This window comes from Sceloporus occidentalis, unplaced genomic scaffold (genome assembly GCF_023333645.1).
Source record: "Sceloporus occidentalis isolate IW3139 unplaced genomic scaffold, rSceOcc1.0.p SCAF_15, whole genome shotgun sequence".
Lineage (NCBI taxonomy): Eukaryota > Metazoa > Chordata > Lepidosauria > Squamata > Phrynosomatidae > Sceloporus > Sceloporus occidentalis.
In genome coordinates, this window is record NW_028316995.1 from 16,981,564 (window position 1) to 17,002,900 (window position 21,337).

At 38.0% G+C, this 21,337-nt stretch overlaps 1 protein-coding gene across 1 annotated transcript in view; it reads right to left on the reverse strand.

The window, feature by feature from the left end:
* Positions 1-1,660: 1,660 nt before the first annotated feature.
* LOC149303331 (D-aminoacyl-tRNA deacylase 1-like) overlaps positions 1,661-21,337 on the reverse strand; it is a 62,801-nt gene continuing 43,124 nt past the window's right edge. The window contains exon 5 of the mRNA XM_089481639.1: positions 1,661-1,816. Coding sequence (XP_089337765.1) covers positions 1,661-1,816 — 156 coding nt within the window. The remainder of the gene's footprint in view (positions 1,817-21,337) is intronic.

Sequence of the window (21,337 nt, forward strand, 5' to 3'; positions counted from 1 at the left end):
ATTTGGTTATAAAATATTTGTTTATTAGATACAGGTCACGAGTCTGCATAGAAGAGTACAAGATTTATAATAATGCTTCTTCAAAAACCAAAAATGGACAAAAGCGCCCATTTTCAGCAGTGTAGGGAGATGGTATACTGCATTCATTCAAACCGCTTCTTTTTCTGTCTGTCATAACTTATAGAAATGATCGTCTACACAAACACATGCAGTACGTAGAGATGTGCAAGACTTTATCCAGCGGAATGGATAAACATGGAGAAACTTTCCACGTCACAGGTTTCTGTTTAACTGAATCATTTAGGAAAACTCCATACAGTTTGTACTATTTGTTTATCAGTCTGTGCAATTATTTTTGGATTAAAAGTAACGAGCCAGCTTCTGAAATATGGTATTTACGGTAAAAGGTGGCAAACCTATAGTACCAAGATTCTTATTAGGAATTTCTTTGAGTCTCCACAACCCTTTAAAGGCTGCTACAAGCAGAAGAGAGGTTAACTTAATAAGGAGGAACAATCATGCTGATCCTGAAAACCAGAGCTGTGACATTGTTCCCCATATTATAACATAACATGTTTTTTTAATACATATACATAAATATATATATAGAGAGAGAGATAGAGAGATAATTTGATATGTAAATGTCATTACGTAGATTTATTATCTAGTGTATAGAACTGTGACATACAGCATTTAGAGAAATGGTAGATCAGTTTTAAGAACTGTTTTCCATAGGAATCTCTAGAAATTCTATGAGCGTCTGTTAGTTCTCCTGGTGACTTCAAAAAAAAGAAAGAAGGAAGATAACAGCAGCAAAAAGATATACTCTCAAAAAATGCCCCCTTTTCAGCCTTTGCCCTATATTCAAGCTAATATGGAAATGCAGACAATACTCCATAGAATAAAATGTCAGCTTATCTGATTTCCCATAGCTTAGGGCGATCTATCGTAAATTGTATCAAATAGGGTATTGCCCTTAGAAAATATATTTATTCAATTAGTTTGCAAAAAAAGGCTATTAACATTCTGAATAACAAACCATATATACAATTTTACAGCATAAGTTAAACTTTTAGGATGCTTTAAAAGAAACTAGAAAAAGATGACATGGCTGTACCTAGCACATAAAAACAGAAATCCTCAAGCCTGCCAATCTATGTGAAACATAATGCAGTTTACCTATGCTCATTCCTTTCAGTCATACGTCACATTAACAGCACCAATGACTACAGACAGACTGTTGCTGGGTTCAATCTGGAACCCTAGGGTAGAATCTATTGGGAGAAAAGTGAACTTGCATGCGCAGAGACCTGGTACTTCTGACCAACAGATTCAATCATGTCAGGAATAGGCATAACTTAATATAAGACAAGACTAGGGGCCAAAAGGTTTGAGGTTTTATTTTTTATAGCAGGAAAATATGCTGACAAAATAGGCCCAATAGTATTTATCTGCCGTCAAACTCTGTTTCAATCTTTCAGCTGGCAGCTGTTGGATAAGAGTATGAGCAGCATTTCCATTAAGCTACTGCTCTGATTTCACTGAATAGTGGCCAGTGAAGTAAATTCAATTTAAAAGTAAAATAAACATTCATGATGGGGTTTTTTTTTCACACCACCGATTACCAGGGTCAGCATGGGGATATTGTGTACCTGAAATTCTATGGTTCTCTTTCGGATGACACATCCCCATCTGCTCCACTACTTGCGCTGGGATCTTCTTTGCTGCGTGGAACACTTTTCTCCCGGCCCGATTCTGAGGGCACCTTTGTTCTTGTCTTTTCTTTCCTTTGCTGCTGTTTTTCAAGCTTTGTAAGCTGGATGTAGTGAGAAGAGAAGAGGTTAAGCTGTGGAAATATCCGTGCACAGATACCTAGGAACTCTCGAGGTTTGCTTCACCTCCTAATCCCCACTCACTTAAGGCTGTCTAGGGCTAGCACACCCCATGCACGGCTAGCTCCTCAACCTCAAAGTCCCTTTCCCTTGAAGAGGAAGCGTTAAAGGTAGCCTACACTGGGAGTTCCCAAGTATGTCTTTATATGACACGCAGGGGTACATTCAAGGTCAGCTCAATGTGTCTATGGATATAACTAATAGTTCATCCTTTAAACAAAACAGGCATTTGAGAACAAAACATGATTACACCAAGTTTAGTCTACTCAATAAATTATTATTTGTTTAGATATCTAATTTGTTTTTATATAAAACCCTTATTTTATTATTTTAGTTCCTGTGCTATGCTAACAGCAACTTCTTTCTTAAATAACATAAATATCTATTAAAATGGACTCATCATATACCTTCCTCTTAAATTAGACTATATATGTCCTATGCATTAAAATTACATATAACACCAGCTTCCACTAAAAGCAGGGACTATTTTTAGAGATAAATAATAATGCAAATGATGTGAGAGAATCTCGCAGTCATACATGTTTGGTGGGTTTTTAACACAAATGTTATTTATCTTAGAAGGTGTTGTTTCGCCTCCTCTGCTGAATTAAAACCGTTTGTAACTTTATGTGGCATTAGAAAAATCATGCCGATTGAACTGCCAAGCCAATCCCTAAAATAAATCTTTAATCGTGTAAAGTTTTACATCATTAAATGTTTTTCTGGGAACACTTACTTGTGACCCTAAGGAAGGTTGTTCCTCTAAAAGGCTTGAAAGAGAAGAATACAATGCAAGATCTGCTAAGGTTTCTTTGCTTTTCAAGAAACAAGCACCAAATGTTGGTCTTCTTCCTATATGTATCACAACACATAACCCCTCATTTTTTTTTAAATGTATTTTAATTATTATTCTTTTTTTTTTTTTTTGTTACACAATTGCACATCTCGGTGGCACTATGATACAAACCTACACTTACAGCTCCAATACATTTTCCAGATGACCCCTGTTGTTGCCATACATTATTTACCAGAGCTGCAAACTAATAGCTATAAGCTGCCACACTTGCCCATAACCCATTTGCTGCATTTCCTGTATATATATATGTTTAAATAAAGAATGTGTTCCTTATTTCAATAATTGAATTCCATATTCCATTTAGATAGATAATAGTAAATAATATATGATAAGTAATGCCCCAGATCTAACTACAGGCACATATATCACATCTCTCTTTGGTATAGCTGCCGACAAATCCCTGCTTTCCCATAATAAACTCATGTCCTTTAATCATTTTTTAACATGAAATTCCGCTTTGCTACTCCAATATAATGAAGAGGTAGAATCAGACACACAGATGCAGCTGATCCAGCACACAAGTGGGAATATAGTGGTAGCGATTGGGTTTCCTGACATCCGGAAAAAAACCTCAATGTAGTTCCTATCACAATGCTGAATTGGAAGATGTTATATATAAAAATATTTTACAACCGTAAATGTCTCAACAGGAGATGTGGAAGTAGATTGTTTAGTGTTACTGGCAACTCTCTATTTGCAGGTGTTAGCGCAATGAACCGTGTGTGCATGTATCTGAAAAACTAGGATGTGGTAAGCTTTTGAAAAGGAGTGTATCATGGCAAATATTTTGTATACAAGCACATTTAGGGTTAGGGCAGTTTTATAATGTGGGCATTTTCTTTTTTATATGATTTATTTGCAGGCTGCATGGTCTGTGATTTTGTGATACGATTCCACTTTTTCAGCGGTTCTGCATTCAGAATTCCATCCTTTTTATTACAGTACAACATACTAGAATTTGCTGCTTCCATTATGGTAAACATATTTTTAGGTCTTAGTATTCTAGAAATTAAGGGGTATCAGCATACCTGGGAACACCCCTTGGGTTTTATCCGGAGCCTCCGAGTGAAGCTTGGCTTCCCAAAGTTTCTGTGCTACGGTGTACGGAAACAGTGTTTGGGCATGCCCACTCCCGCCCTATTCCCCACCCACTCACACACAAGCTATCTGGGGATGTGTACATGGCTAGCCCGGCCCCTTGCTAAGCCACACACCCCCATGGGTGACATGTGAAAAGTTGATTCTCTGTTACAAAGTTTGCAAATGTGGTCTTCTCATCACAGCAGCGAATAGAATAGTTCAGTAAACTGAACCATTCCACTTTTCATCACTTACATAACCATGAAAACCATGAGCCAGAAAGCTCCATCTACGTACAGTTGTGTCAGCTTTGTCAGATCTCATAACAGCAGAATAGGAACGTCTCATGCATGTAAATCTGATTTACCTGCATGGGTCAGAGCTGTTCCTATACTTCACATCTTCACCTAGGATTCCCAGCATGTATTGGAAAACCTTTTATTACCGTAAAGTCTTGTGTATAATATACACTTGTGTATAAGACGCAGGTATAAAGTTACACAGATTTTTTTGCGAAAAAAATACGTAGTTGTGTATAATACACAACCATAGCCACAGCTTCATAGGTAGCTTCACATACACGCACATACTCAAGCTAATGTATACTGAACACACATACACAAACTCACTCCATGCACCACATAGACTCAGTCAGCGTGCTGGGACTAAGGGAATGCTGATGGAGAAGGCTTTGATGGCGGCCATGCTCATCATTATCGGTCATTTCCCAGTGCTCAGATAAAGGCATCATCGCAAGAATGGTTTAAAGGTAAGTTTTTTTTAACCTAAATACTTGGGTATAATACACACACCCCTTTTCAGGACTAGAAAAAGGAGTAAACCATGCATTTGATACCCAAGATTGTTTGGTAATTTGCATAAAAAAGTAAGAAAGAAAAATACAATTCTATAATAAAAATTAAGTAATAAAATTATTGTCCATTTCAATGAAAGATTGGTGTACAGTTATTTCATCAACAATAGGGTTATATAAAAAAAGTAATTCTGGTGCGAAATATGAAAAGTAATCCTATCACCACAGCAACCAACTGAATGGTCCAATCAGAGGTATATATTTATAGGCAACATGCCATTGCACATAACAACACATATGACTGGCAGAAATTAACCTCTCCGTGCCAGTTTCAGACACATGACAATTAAGTAAAATGAAATAATTATCTCTAATAAGGAATCATTTTAAATAGCACCAGGGATGGTATTTTTAATACTTACTGTAACTCAGCACCAGGGCTGGCTCAGCAAGTGCAGACAGAGTGTCAATTGATTTTAAAGGCTAAAATATTTGCCACTTAGGGCCCTGTAAATACACAATAGATGCGACTTTAGTTGTTGTCTGGTTTGTGTGTTAAGTTGTCTTTTTCAAGTATATTGTTGGAAATAGGTACATAAATATTCTGCTGAGAAAACTGCTGCTGTGATCACTATTTGCTGCATATGTCAAGTACTCTTGTTCAGAGGAGAGAGCTACAACTTTAGTAGTTTACTGTTTTCTAAATAGAATAATTATCAATGCAAGAGGCTAACATATCTAAGTAATAAAGTAAATAATCAACACCGGAAATCATCACCAATGACCAGTGAAAACACATTCCTATGACTATTGGGTTATTTGCTACCGACCCGGGGATTGTAAAGAAGTCATTTTTATTTCTTTATATAGCACCAAGTATTTGTGCAGCTCTGGGAAAGGAAGGGGAAGCAGGTGTTAGGACAAGAGGAAGGGTATAAACGCCAGGTCAAGGTTAAGAGATTAAGACAGGCAGCGCCTGATCTCAAAGACAATCCAAGGTCAAGGCAATTGGCATAACTTGTGATACAATAGACATCGTCAAAAGCAGGAGATCCATAGTGACACATGGTTTAGCAGTGCAACCACAGCTAGAAAAGCACACACGGGAACTCATTGTGAGTGTAAGCTTCACGTAGTGGAAAATACATACGCCACAGAAATCTGAAATGCTCAACTTTACGAAAATAAACATGAGCAGAGCAGTAAATAATTCCATGGGTACTTCCCTTTGTAAAGTTGATTGGGGACACTAGAAATGTATAAGCTTTCATAAAACCTAAACATAAATCTGACCTGATGAAATGTAAACCTTAACAACGTGTAAAAATATTCAAAACTACAGAGCACTGGAACATCAAAGTGGATTAGAATGGGAATTCTGTGATTCCTAACTCCCTTTACTGAAATAATCTATGAGGTAAATTTATATTTGCAAGGATTAACATAAAACAATAAATTGGTAATAAAGAAAAAATCTATATAATTTGTGAGATGGGACACAAAATATGTCAAACGTGCGAAACCGCATATAAAACAGCTCTTATACAGAAAACAGAGTTGTTTATCACTTGTACTAAAACTACAAAGGCCTGCTAAAATCCCAACAACTGTCACCCCTCAGTATGGTCAAAAAGTTTACTATTTTAATATGCCTGGGGAAATTAATAATAGTCAATAAAGCCATGCTGACACGTCTGTTTAGTGTCAAGCATCATTTTTTATCTTATTTGTTGTAGGTCTGGCAGAAGACTACCTTGGATCACAACAGCTGGAATGAACAGTGGGCTGGGTGATAGCTGAAAGATTTTAAAGATAACAACAAAGGAAAACCTAAAAAGCACCAAGAGGCTAATTTACTAAAAGGAGAGTTTTTTTCAGGACAAGATGGGCTTTCTTCGGATACCATTATTTTGATCATCTTATTTACTATAAAAAAAATAAAAAAAACATGGTGAAAAATTGAAAAAAAAAACACATTTTATGACTTTTATTAGAAAAATCTTTTACTCACCTAAAAAAGTAAAAAAAACTAGCTAAATAGATTCTACTACTTGTCCTGAGTTTAGAAATACCCAATGTTTTTTTGCTGTTTTTTGTAAGTTATAGGGCAATAAGTACAAGCAGCGTTTTATGATTTTCAAACCTTTTTTAAAAAATCTGGTCAGTCTGCCTCCATCTCCTCTTTGGAATATCTTTGAATCTGGTTAACTCAATTTAACCCCGTCAAACCATATATTTTTGAAAACTAGACAGCCCAGGGTATTCAAATTGCTGTTATTTTAACCCTTTCCATGCACCAATTATACAACTACACTTTGTCAAACTTTGTAATAGTAATTTGTTTTATTTATTTTTTTCACACAAATTGTACTTTAGTTATAGATATACAGGTTCTGGTATATGTCACTGTCAAACAACACCCCAATGTATGTTCAGGAACATCTCCTGAGTGCAGTGATACTCGACATGCATGGGTTTGTCGTGTTGTTTGAGATTTAAAATGCCACATTTGGAAAGTGCGCTTTTTTTCTCCATTTTGGTCAGTCTGTACCTATGCCCTATCTTTGAGCTCGGCCACTCCAATTTACCCCATCAGCCATTTTTTTTTTATATTAGACACCCCTTGGGTATTTGAAGTGCTTTTATTTTAACTCTTTGTTGCGTTTTTTGAGAAATTTTAGCACTTGCTCAAAATAATAAACTTTATTTTTTTATTTTATTTTATTTTTTTAATACTTTTTTTTATATTTTTTTTTACACATTTTGCTGGTACTGGATGGTTTATCTAGTGGCATCACTGCATAATTATTTTTAAATGTTAGCACATTTTTATTTTTTTCCCCCATTTTTTTTTTTTATTATTTTTTGAATATTTTACTAATCACATTGTGATTAGAAAGCTGGGCTCCATTGACTTGCATGGTTGAGTGCAGTACCTGCATTCAACCTGCAAGTGGAGCCAGAGTTCTCTAGAGGGTCTGGAGACCATCTAGTGAACTCTTTCATCTTTATTGTTTTTTTTCCCTGGCCGCCGCCATCTTGCTGATGGCGAAGATCCAGAGGTAAGTGTTTGGTGTCGCTGGATGCCTCCTGATCGAGGCATTCCAGCGACACCATTTAAGTTTAGGAGGCGATCAACGATCGCCTCCTAAACGCTTTTAAAACGGGCGTCCACCGCTATACAATGTATGGCGGCTGTTGATGCCCCGGGGAGGGGCCAGACATGGCCCCTGATGCCGATCTCGGCCTTGCTGAATGCCTCGACATCGAGGCATTACAGTAACGCCGTTTAAGCGAAGAAAGTGATCGTTGATCACTTTCTAAGCTTATTTAATTTTTTGACAGTTCAGGACCGTCAAAGGTCATTAAGCGACCGTTTTTCCTGAACCGGCAAATGTCGTTAAGGGGTTAAACTGCATAGTCAAGTCAAGGAGCTGAAACTACAATTCTCTTCCAAACTCTCCTGTCAATTCCCTTTTTAGTGAATAGGCTCCAATAACCATCCCATGCAGAGGACAGTATGGCAGGTGTAGAAAACACACTTTTTTAATGTGTTAACAATCCTGCAATGTGCTAACACGTTACATACTAGGTACTTCAATACCTAAACACATTGACAGACATATGTTTTCATTTACAAACGGCTATACGATGGATGCAGAGAATACGGCATCGATGTAGGATACATTAGTCTATAAAAAGAATATTTACACAGGGGATGGATCCTCCCCCAGAATATTTAACAGGGAGTCAGTATTCACACTGCTAAAAATGAGTCCCCTTCCTTCTGTGCAAACAAACGAGCAACCTCCCTTTAGGAAGAGGATGCAGAACAGGTAGGGGGTAAAGAATGAGAATGAAGGTCTGCGGGTATAGTTGGAAGGAGGGATTAATCTCATATAGTTTTTTTATTCATACAGCCCTGTTTATACAGCATATAAATATAATGACGTGCATTTTACCTAACAACTCAACCAAAAACACATTTATTTATTATCTTTTCCAGCTACAGAACAATTAGTACGCAGAGTCTGCGCATAATCAGCAAGAATTTGGCTTGAAATACAGAAGTTCATGTGCTTTATGCACAAAAATAGAAAGAGTCTATCCTTCACTGATTTATCATAACAGCTTTTTGCAACAGCAGAAAGTAGACTATGGTAATTTAGATATGAAGTAAACGTTGTGCACAGAGCACAGGTGTTAGGAAGAAGGATACTTGGTTGTGAAGGATATCTTGCATTTTGTAAAATTGTGTGGGTAACACGCTACATCCCAAACACGCTTCCAGGCACATGCTATAAATAAGCATGCTTCATCAATAAAACATACAGTGCGCTCCCAGGGTGTTTGATTCAAGCTGCACAACTTAATGTATGTATGTGTATGTATATATATATATACATACATTCACACACAAGAATTATACACGCATAAAAATAGCGCTCAGATCGCAGACATAGTAACGTCTATAATATGAAAGTGAAAATGCCTTGTGAAAAACTGTCTGTTGTTTTGGTGTCACCAATACGGTTATATTTTGTTGCAATAAATGTAAGCTTTAATCGATCCATAGAAGGTCTGGGGAGTGCTCCAGTTTTTGCGTACAATTCCACTTGGATTGCTGCTGCTGGGTGCTATGTCTTAAACATGCTATATATCTAGGTTTGATCTAGGTTGGTTTCTCATTAATTATGATACACATTTTGCAAGTGCAAGGTCTGTAATGCAAAGTGGCAGAACAAAAATGCAGATCCCCTTACCCTTGCAGTCTGGTTACGGCTACTTACACGCCTGACGGAAAAAATACAGCATTCTTTAGTTAATTGTTGTTGACAATAACTCTTAAACACTCATGTTTTCATTCATGATTCTTCATACCTTTCCCAACTGTTGTTTCACTGTGTTCTACCATCTTTTCTCCTCCTGTTTCAATCTCTCTATCAAACATCCTCCCTCTCTTCTATCCTTTGACTTAGGACAGTCATATAAGGAAAGTTGCGCTGTACAAAGATATATTATCAACATCAAGGAAATGAAATCTAAGAAAACTGGCCTTTTTCAAACTAATTCTTCATGAGAAAAAAAATCTTTGAATGCTCCGTCATTTTCACTTGTATGGATTTCAGTGTACAAAGTCATCCGTTTTGATCATCGAGTCCCTGACACAAGGAGAACAAATTCTTACGGCTGGATTAACATGCCAAACTTTACAATATAATCGGAATAGTCTACGTCTGAGCAATGAAGGCGAATGTTTTCTGGCAAGTTTATGGCCTGCTTTATGTCCCTTTCAATAAATGTTTACAGTGTTATAATTTTGCACTGGGCAAACATATTACTAAAGTAAACACTATTCATAATGTATATGTAAAAACCTGTATAGCTTACATGTATTTTTAAATCAGTGGGCTAATGTAAAGATGAAGTTTGACAGGACAGTTAAGATGTTCTTTTCTATGAGTACATGGAATCATTTCCATTCTACGCACAGACTCCGTGTCAGGAGAGAACACGTCGGTTAAACCTATTCTGTTAAAATCTGCTGAGGAAATCTAAGGACTGCTTGAAGTCACACGATTTCAAGGCATTTGAATACATTTATTGACGTGAATAGTACATTTCATTTCCGCATGCTCAGTGATCAGGTAATAAGAAAAATCCATAATTCCACATTTTGTACTAATCAGTACAAGCACTTCTTTAAATGTTTTTTTTTTAAGTAAGCTAAACACTTTGAAATATTAACTCTAACAAAATGAATACATTATACACTGGAAAGTCTTAAAATTCTTAGGGGTTGTCACACAATATATATTCACTCAGGATTTAAGGGAAACTTACTTGGCAGCTGCTATCTTTTTAGGTTACTTGTGTCTGGTTATCTGTTCACTTGCTCTCAAAGTCTTCACCCCTTCTTCTCGGGTTCAGAATTCATGGCGGATGCATAGAAGAGCTCTGTGGCCCTGTATACACCACCATCCATTGCAAGCAGTCTTACAAAGTGTGTCTTATGAGCTGATTCACATAGCACCAGGTCATTTTTAAAACATTTAAACCAACATGTCTTTGTTCTAAGCTGTAATAACGGTAAAATCTTTTATTGAATCAGTACAGATCAAAGGTGCAAAAATATTTCTTCGGGACTCTAACCCTCTGTCTTTGTGCTGCAGTTTTAGAATTCTTCGTGATTAAATGTAATCTAGTATATCATGTTACAACGAGTTACCCTAAAATCCAGTCCATTTAATTTAGTTGTCAAGTCAGTGTTTATTGTGGAAACTCCTATTATTTGTGAAGTTTCATTAATAATGCAGGTTTTTCGTTCCCTCCAAACATGAAGCGTATTAAACCTTGATATAGCTATAGAGCCATAGATATAATATGCCGGAAGAAGATACTCAGAAAGCCTCAAAAGCTTGCAATACTTTATACATCAGTTAGCCAATAAAAGGTGTTATGTTTACCAAAATATGCTTTTCATTCTTGATATGGCACAATGTTATAGGGCTTGCAAAGGATGTTATGTACTCATCTCATACACTAAGGAACCATTATAACCAAGCTTAATAAATTAAAATGCATGGTGACATCTATTTTTCAGATATATTATTTTAAAATTAAATGTGCTCTGGCACAAAGGTATAACTCATATACCCCACAATAAACAGAGGGGACTATACACTAAACGTATAGTTCATAGGAGTGTTAAGACTTAACTAATAAATTATGAAGGTCCAACCCCTGTGAGCTTATGCTGTATAATGCATAGGTAAGTCAGTGAGATTTTGTCACTCACTTCACTCTTTGACATACTACAGTACTTCCCATAACACACTTCTCGGACCTCTTCTGAGACAAGGGGTGGGGCTAGCTATATAAAAGAGGCGGGGCAAGCAGCAGACAGCCTTAATAGGCTGTGCATTGGAGGGGCAGTGAGTGGGCATGGCCAAACTCCAATCCCCTGCCCCGAGAAAAAGACCTGGGTAAGCAGCTCGGTGACTCCTGAACTATGCAGGATCTGATCAGCCCTTTCTGCAGGAGAAACTTGTTGGTGTTTTCCTAATGAGGTGATGGAGTTGAAACAACTCACCTGCCAATTCTCACCCTAGTGAGGTTTACATCCTGTTTTGTTTTTTTTTTCTGGAAAGGAACAGTTTCATCTAATTGACTTCACTATGCAATAAAAAGTGCCATCACTGTTCCTTCAGCAAAGAACAGTGAACATACCCTGCATAATGCATATGCGTAGTGAGGTCAGTGAGGTGAAACTGTAACTCATCTGTAAACTTCCGTTTTGGTAAATGAACACCTCTAGTCAAATGAAACATAGTTGGAAAGCAATTAATATGGAATATTTGAATTTTCACAATAAAGGTTGAAATTCTAGAATGTATATGTCAATAAAAAAAAATAGTGGCAGGATGTGAAGGTTGAGTGGTAGTTTTAGGTCATGATATGCCAATATTTAATACCTTTGAAGGCCCTGAAATGACATAATCAGAAACATACTCTAGCTATCTCCTTGTGCATAAAGGCAGTCTGGCTGTGTAGGTGAGTCTCAGGTCATTTTGCTTATAGCATGAAGACCCGCTAATACTATTTCCCTTAAAGTACATACAGTAGCTCGCAATGACATGTTGCTTGATATAGACTTCGAGCAGCTTTTTACATTGTGTACAGACTAAGTACATAAACATCACCCTAACCTTTTTCAATAACTTTCACAAGCACAAGCCGCCTCTGGTGAGCTGACAAATTAGAAATGCTTTATCGCGCGTGCATTATTTATCTTTCTCCAAGCTTCAAAATGGGCATAAATAGAGCCAGATTTTTCTCCTTATTTATCATTAAAAGCTAGAGAAATTTACATATTTCCTAGTGTCAATTATTTATTTTTGATTAGAAAGCCTGGGAAGCTTGATTACCATATCTCTATTGATATTATATAACCAAGCAACACAAACATACTTAATTTATTCAATCAATGCTACTGGATGCAATGAAATGTCGGAAGTGTTTAATGTATGTAATATTTCCTCAGTTTTTTTCTAAGATACATTTTAAATGTTCACCGGATGAACGTGTGGCTAAATGCACAAGCAAATCCATAAAGAGGCACAGCACAACTATAATTTGCTCTCTGTAACAGCGTACCATTTAGTTTCACATATACCTTTACATTGGAGGAAGGTTTGCGAAGCTTCTGGCTGCAAACACAAGGCCTTAATTGTTTCTTTTATTAAAAGAATAAAGGCTGCAGGGAGATGTCTCACGTAAAATATGTCTCCCTGAGCAGAAAATACAGTGTTGTGTAAAGAATCGGTAGGTTGGTATTGATAAAGCCTAGTATTATCCAATTTTGTTAGTCAAATTATATTTTGGACAACTGTCCCTGCTCAAACCACACTGAGCTCATTAATTATTGTATCAAGCAGTATGATAAGGAGTCAGATGGGGCCAAAGTAACAAAGCTAAAACAAATACAAATGGCTAATATAAAGTTGTGCCAGGGTGCCACGCCGTGTTAGAGTCCCTGTGCAGGGGCAGCAAGGGGCTCTGAACTTGGCAGGGGCAAACGGATGCTGCTGTGACGAGTTGTAGACAACAGTTTGTTTTAGCCTTTGGCTTTTTGTTTGGCGCCATCTGTAGACACAAAGGGAAAACACCAGGAGAACAGGCTCACAGCAACTGGTTCTGTAGAGCAGGCAGGTACTGGAAGACAGCAAGTGGGTCTGTAGGACGGTATCAAGGGATAATACAGAATAGGAGTCAAAGTCCACACCTATACCTGACCCGACTTAATATCAGTACAAAGAGTCAAAATTCAAACCAACAGTCAAACAGGAATCCTCAGGATACAAATGGGGATACGAACACAACGCTATAGTCCTGAGCTAGGAGCACACCCGGGTATTTATAGGCTCTTGATTGCCTTTATTGTATGTCCATGAGGAGGTAAAGGGACCAAGAACCAAAAAGCCACCCAGTGATGAAACAGGTGAACCAACTACCAGAGGCAGTGTTGCTGGTTCAACCCCTCATGGCTCCTGACAAGTTGCCTAAACATACCGTATTTGCTCGATTATAAGATGACCCTGATTATAAGTCGACCCCCCAAATCTGAATATTAATTTAGGAAAAGAGAAAAAGCCTGAATATAAGACGACCCTATAGGAAAAAAGTTTTACCAGTAAATGTTAATTCATTTAAACTAATTTTTTTTTAATAAAAGCTATGATTGAGAAAAATATTTTGGTTTTATTTCCTTCTATTTTCCAACCTGCCCCCCAGTTATGCACATCTGCCCCAGAAATGCCTTATACCCCCTATATGCCACTGTGCCCCATGATATGCCTTTTAACCCTCTAAATGCCACTGTGCCCCATGATATGCCTTTTAACCCTATATGCCACTGTGCCCCATGATATGCCTTTTGACCCCCTATGTGCCACTCTGCCTCCAGAAATGCTTTATACCCCTATATGCCACTCTGGCATTTAGAGGGTTAAAAGGCATATTATGGGGAAGACTGGCATATAGGGAGGTTTAAGGCATTCAGGAGGCAGAGTGGCGTATAGAGGGTTAAAAAGGCATTTCTGGAGGCAGAGTGGCATTAAGGGGGTTAAAAGGTATTTCACAGAGAACTCTGCCTCCAGAAATGCCTTATGCCCCCCATTTAACACTCCCCGCCCCCCCCCCCCAAACTTACCGGTGCTTCTGACTTCCCTGTCATGTAGCCGGGGCACTTACGCTGCAACCGGAAGGAGGCGTGGCTAGCAGCGGGGGATGTCTGCGTCCATCGTCAGACCTTCCCCGACTGTCAGAGATCAGAGTTCCTGAGGGGAACTCCGATCTCTGACAGCTGGGAAAGGTCTGCGCGATGGACGCAGACAACCCCCGCTGCTAGCCACACCTCCTTCCTGCTGCAGCGGAAGTTGTCTACGCGAATCGCTGCCCACACTGCCCCAGCTACACACCGGGGACTCAGAAGACAGGAGGATCCAGGTCCCCTGCAGCTGCGGGGGATCTGGATCTTAGTCGTCTCATAGTCAGACCTATTTGAGGTCTGATTATAAGACGACCCCGATTATAAGAAGAGGGGTATTTTTCAGAGCATTTGCTCTGAAAAAAACCTCGTCTTATAATCGAGCAAATACGGTATTACAAAATACAGTCAATCAAATGTCAAAATGAAAACTTACTTAACATCCGTAATTTGACCCATTTTTACAGGAATTTACGACGATATATTAGATTTGAATGCCTCTTGGATTTGTACACTCTGAAAGCTAGATTGATGCTTCAGCCAGTATATGAGTAATCAAACACATGTCCTTAACCTACTAAAGAAACAATTATTTTACTACCTGTGCAGCTCTCGTGTATGCTTGGGATTGAAAAAGGGAAGATTTTATTATACCTCCTTCACATTTAAGGACAGAACATTCAAAACCATTGTTTGATTTGTATAGTATTGTATGCGGTTTCTCAGGACAGGAATCCTAGGAAGCAGAAGCTTTACTTTACTCACTGTAATAAGGTTTATGGTATCCGTGCGTATTTAAGGTCAGTTCCAAAAATAGGATCAATGTCAGAGGATGAGATTGTACTTACAAATAAAAATAAGACCTAAACCTAAAATAAAAAGTAACCTGTAAAATGCCCTTGAATGGGCCTAAAGTCTGGATTCTAACCTCGGCATAGGGGACATAATGTGTCTGCCGATAACCAAGGTAAAGATACATTTGAAGGAAATTACTATCAAATGTATCCTTAGATCATAGAAACATAGAAAGTGACTGCAGATAACAACCATTCGGCCCATCTTTTAATATTCACCAATTGCTGTGCAGGGCAAGAACTTCCCAATTCCAATCAACAGTGGTCATGAACTATAATTTCCCGTTAGTCAAATGGCTTCTAAATATGGTATCTGTCTGTCAGGCTTCCACCCTGTCAGAAGTATTTATTTTACTTCGTGTCATATCAGCGGCAGGCCCTAGAGGCCTCCTGTGTGTACTCAGTACCTTGTAGGCTAACAAGCAGACCAGCTGCCTCTGCTTACCTGGGTGTAACCCTTCTCACTTTGGAGCACCCAGACCTAATCAGTGCAACCAGCTGAGCCTCGTTGACTGGACTGAGCCTGCCTATTTCATCCTGCTCTGCCCTTCAGTCAGGGCCTTTGCATTAAAGTTGTAGGACTGGTTTGCTCTGGCCCTGTACCTGTTCCTGACTTGTACCTGATCCTGAATGCTTCCTACCTTGTGCCCTTCCAAGTGGGCTTCCTTCCTTGTGCCCTGCCCAGTGGGCTTCCCGCCTTCAGCTCTGCCAAGTGGGCTTCCTGCCTTGTGCCCTTCCAAGTGGGCTTCCTGCCTTGTGCCCTTCCAAGTGGGCTTCCTGCCATAAATATGTTTTCTTGCTAAGAGACTGTTTAACCTGTATTTGCTTGTCCTGCCATAATTTACAATACATTCTGCCACACGTACATTTTCTTGCTAAGAGACTGTTTAACCTGTATTTACTTGTTCTGCCATAATATACAATACATAGCATTACCTGGAATTCTGCCTGTGGTGTATTCCTTTTGTGCCTGCCTGCCTTATCCTTCAGTTACCATGCATCGCCGTGTGCAGACAGAACCCCAGGTATCCCCTGCAGTGAGGCTCCTACCCAACCTGATTACCCGGGCCCTGACACTGTCCTTCTAACAGAGGTTATTGTAGGCTTTTTAATCGCCTATGATTCATTCCTTTAAGGGGTAGTGATGACACAAGTCATAACATCACTTGTCTGGGTTGGATTTTTTTTTTTTTTGTTTAGACAAACAAGGTGTAATAATAATAATAATAATAATAATAATAAATAATAATAATAATATCACTGGCCTCAGGGTCACTTTCTTTTTATATGTAGGGAAAGCATCCCTGTACAAAATTTGGTAGGTCTTGTGGGAGACTTCTTCCGGCACCCCTCTAATCCATACATTATCGTAGCATGATCTATCTTCATGAAGTTCAATTATAATTGTGCAAATTTACGTTTTAAAGCATTATGCATGTCTAATAGCTTGTTATGTGCTTCTACCATACCGTCTATCGTGTTGCTCAAATTTGAATCCTGTGGTTATTTGAGTTATGCTTAATGTGCTCCCTTAATGCCAGCATCAGCTTTCTAAAATAATTTCTTATTGCAGGAGAGACTTTTGCGTGCAGTTCACCCCATCTAAAATGGAGGTCGCAACTGTGGCAGGCTAGATCTTTCCTGCTCCTGTGGGCAGCCATCTTGATCCGTGATATAATCTAGTGGTGAGGTTCCTTTCTTGTTGGGTGATATCGGGCCGTGATATCATCAGGCGGGGAGTCTCGGGGTAAAATAACTGCTAATAACCATATTTGTGCTCTCTTTACATATTGGGTTGCTTGTGTATTCCTGTGATATAATGCTTTAATCCTCTTCAATGTACTGGAGCTCCCTCAGTAAGTATCCATTTTACTCGCAAGCTAGTCAATGCCCCCAAAATATAACTATTTTAAAAAGGAAACTAGCACAATATGACTATGTTAGTCATTTTTTGTTGATGTTGCCCTCTTAAAAAAAGTCCCACGTATACCTTATTTAGGAACTTCTGGATTAGCAGGCTGTAGCGTAATCTCAAGAACTCAAATCCAATTTACATGGGATTCCAGAATACAGTGCACTTGTGGCTATAGATCATAATCTCTTGAATTGTATTCAGCATCAACTGGCCAAAAACTGCTAAATGATCTACTATAAATATAAATATATATAGTTATAAATATAAAATCTAAAGTAATATTTTTTCTCCCGCAGTTCAGTAAGATTAATGCCTATATCAAGTTTTCTATTGCATGGATTATGTATGTACCAAAGCATGTCATGTTGATAACCTGATACATTAGCATTCAGGTCCACATTGAGCCATTAGATCAGAACGTGCATTCTGCTCGTGAACACTGACCTTGGACAACAGGATGAGTAAATACATTCATATAGCAGCCATCATTTCATATTCATCTCTGTTTCCTAAGACACTATGGATTCACAATGCCTCATCAACAGCACAGGGCCGTTTGTATAATAATGTAACCTGCAGGCTACAGCTGTTCTTCTGTTACAGTCACGGATAGGCAACACAAAAGGGTTTTAATGCAATGTTTGACCCAATGAGACATTTTTTTTCCATCTGCTTATATCACTTGATTAAAGGGGGATGGAGACGCCTCATGGTGAATCAGAAGAAAACATGGAGGACACCGCCAAGCTATATACTTAAACAGCTCTGGTCTGTAAACACTCATAAGTTTGATACATAACAGGATAAAACCATTAAAAAGCAACCCAAAATTAGGCGCGCATGTACATATGTGGGAAAAAAATAAACAATAATAGTGCAATAATGTAAGATTCAAAGTGCTGTATGTGCGTGTATTATATGCACTCACAAAATTACAGATGGTCAAGGCTCTTCAGAATAAAATTCTTTCTTTATTTCTTCTTATTACTAAAAAAATTGATAAAAAGAGAACGGCCAATAGTGCAATATATTCCTGTGGTTGTTATAGGAAAAAAAATGCACTTACAAGATGGTAGATATTTTCAGGCACTTCAACTGAAAGTCCGAAGTTTAAAAGCAATGAAGTCCAAAACAGTAAATAGTCCTCGTAGGTAGTCCTCAACGCGTTTCGCCTATCGGCTTCCTCAGGAGAACAGTTTCTTTCAGAAAATTTCATGATGTTCGTGGGTGTAGAGCGTCTATTTATGTATTTTGTGTCCGTGTTCCGTCTTTACTTCCGGGTTTGACGTCAGCGCGCTGTTCCCGTCGTTGCCCGGCAACCGTGACGTTTCGATGGTCCATCCCTCCTGTGTCTACGGCGTCTCCATGCGTCTCCTAGCAATAGGGACGCTGCATATCTCCTTCCGTTTCAAATACACAAGTCCTCTCCCCTTTCTGCTTGCAAGCTCATCGAATCATTGTGGTAATTCTCGAGCGAGACATCTAAAGGAATCTTTAATGTCGCTCGTATTCATAATGTTTTTAATGAAATGTTTTATTGAATATTCTTTCCCTGTATTATTGCATTTAAAAACTGTGATTTTCTTTTGTTGGGTATTGCACGTTCTACACTAGTTAGGAAATTAGATAGATAGATATAGGGCCTAATTAATTTATTTAAATAAATTAATTTATTTAAATTTAAATTTATTTATATTAATCCTTTTATGTATTTTTACCGCTATTAAAATCCAGGCCATATTTTATTAGTTCAGTCTCATTTTTATCCATTTTTTATTATTTATTATTTTTTATAAATTATAAATTATTTTTTATAAATTATAAATTATTTTTTTTTTTTTTTTTTTTTTTTAATGTTCACATTTCATATACATTGCTATATATTAATTAATCATGTCACATAAAATAAAATATTTATGTCTCTCTACATGCACACAAGCTAACGATTATCCCTATTTATTTATTTTATTTTATGAGTCTCTCTATATACAAATTGTTACATTACATCTCTGTATATACACATAGTATATACTATCTCCTTTTTCTACTCTCTCATTTCCATGGTTCCGTTCTCCACTTGTATTTTATGTATTATAAAACTCCTAATATATCCCCTCTCTCCTTCATTAAACATTATGAATACGAGCGACATTAAAGATTCCTTTAGATGTCTCGCTCGAGAATTACCACAATGATTCGATGAGCTTGCAAGCAGAAAGGGGAGAGGACTTGTGTATTTGAAACGGAAGGAGATATGCAGCGTCCCTATTGCTAGGAGACGCATGGAGACGCCGTAGACACAGGAGGGATGGACCATCGAAACGTCACGGTTGCCGGGCAACGACGGGAACAGCGCGCTGACGTCAAACCCGGAAGTAAAGACGGAACACGGAACACGGACACAAAATACATAAATAGACGCTCTACACCCACGAACATCATGAAATTTTCTGAAAGAAACTGTTCTCCTGAGGAAGCCGATAGGCGAAACGCGTTGAGGACTACCTACGAGGACTATTTACTGTTTTGGACTTCATTGCTTTTAAACTTCGGACTTTCAGTTGAAGTGCCTGAAAATATCTACCATCTTGTAAGTGCATTTTTTTTCCTATAACAACCACAGGAATATATTGCACTATTGGCCGTTCTCTTTTTATCAATTTTTTTAGTAATAAGAAGAAATAAAGAAAGAATTTTATTCTGAAGAGCCTTGACCATCTGTAATTTTGTGAGTGCATATAATACACGCACATACAGCACTTTGAATCTTACATTATTGCACTATTATTGTTTATTTTTTTCCCACATATGTACATGCGCGCCTAATTTTGGGTTGCTTTCTGTTGAACACTAAGAGGAGTGTTATTGCGGGCTGCGGCAGTACAGTGAGGAAGTACCTTTTTAATATTTTACTTTCACGTTTCACTATATGGTGTTTATCTCTTTACCTTTTGGCGTAAAACCATTAAAAAAAAGAAAAGAGAAAAACGTTTAGAAATCATTGCTATGACACAAATTGAAGAATTAAAATAATTTGAAAAGAAGAACTAGAATGGCATGGACTCCCTTGTGATACAATTTCAGAGCTCATATGGCTGGATTTAACCAATCAACAATGGCTGTAATGCTTAAAAAGGCAATTTTTATTATCTGTTCCTTTTTCAGGGAAGGTAAGTGAGCTGTCTGAGAGCATGCTACAAGGTCATCTACAAATATGTTTACATTACTGTTGCAACAGCTCACAATGTAATTTTTATTATTTCTAACGTAGAAAGCCCCCCCCACATACATACAATAGTATCTCATATACTACATATATTTATGAGTATAATTCGAATTCCTTTTTTCATGTACTATTTCTTTGTAAAATTTGTCATAACAATAATATTAAAAATTAACATAAAACAAATATTGACAAAACACAGTTTGTTAAGTGGGGTTTTAGAAGTATTTCTCCTTGTTTCACATTTCTCATGGTGTGACTGGGGGTCTAGAGGGGTGTCACCTATTTTCCTGTCCATTTTTTTTAACTACATTTTCCTTTACACATATATATATAGTGACTGAGAAACCGGGGTGTGTTGTCCCAGGCTAAGCGAGCACAAGTCAGCGAAGGTAGTCGGTCGGACTTTGCAGCTCCGTGACACTGTACGTGTGTGTGTTTGTATGTATGTATGTGAGCATGGATGTCTATATAATAGTGTGCGTGAGCATGGATGTGTAATTGTGTGTGTCTGAACATGGATGTATAATTGTGAGTGTGTGAGGATGGATGTGTGAAAGCTCGGATGTGTAAGTGGGGTGAGATGGAGTATGTGTTAGCATCAGTGGTGTGAGAGGGAATGTGTGTTAGAATGAATATGTACATGCGTGTTAGTAAGTGTGTATATTTTGTGTAAATGTGTTTACATATGTATGCCAGAGTGTATGTTCAAAGAGGGCAAGGGACAAAGACAAGTTGCTTGGGGGAATAATGGCACAAACAAGCTGTTTGGGGGCAATGATGAATAACACAGTTGCTTGGGGCAAAGATGGCACAGATAAGCTGTTTGGAGGGACTGATAAGGTGGGGCAAAGATGTCACAGGCTGTTTGGGTGTTAGGATGGCACTGATAAGCTGCTTGGGCAAAGGCAATCACAAGCTGTTTGGGGTAAAA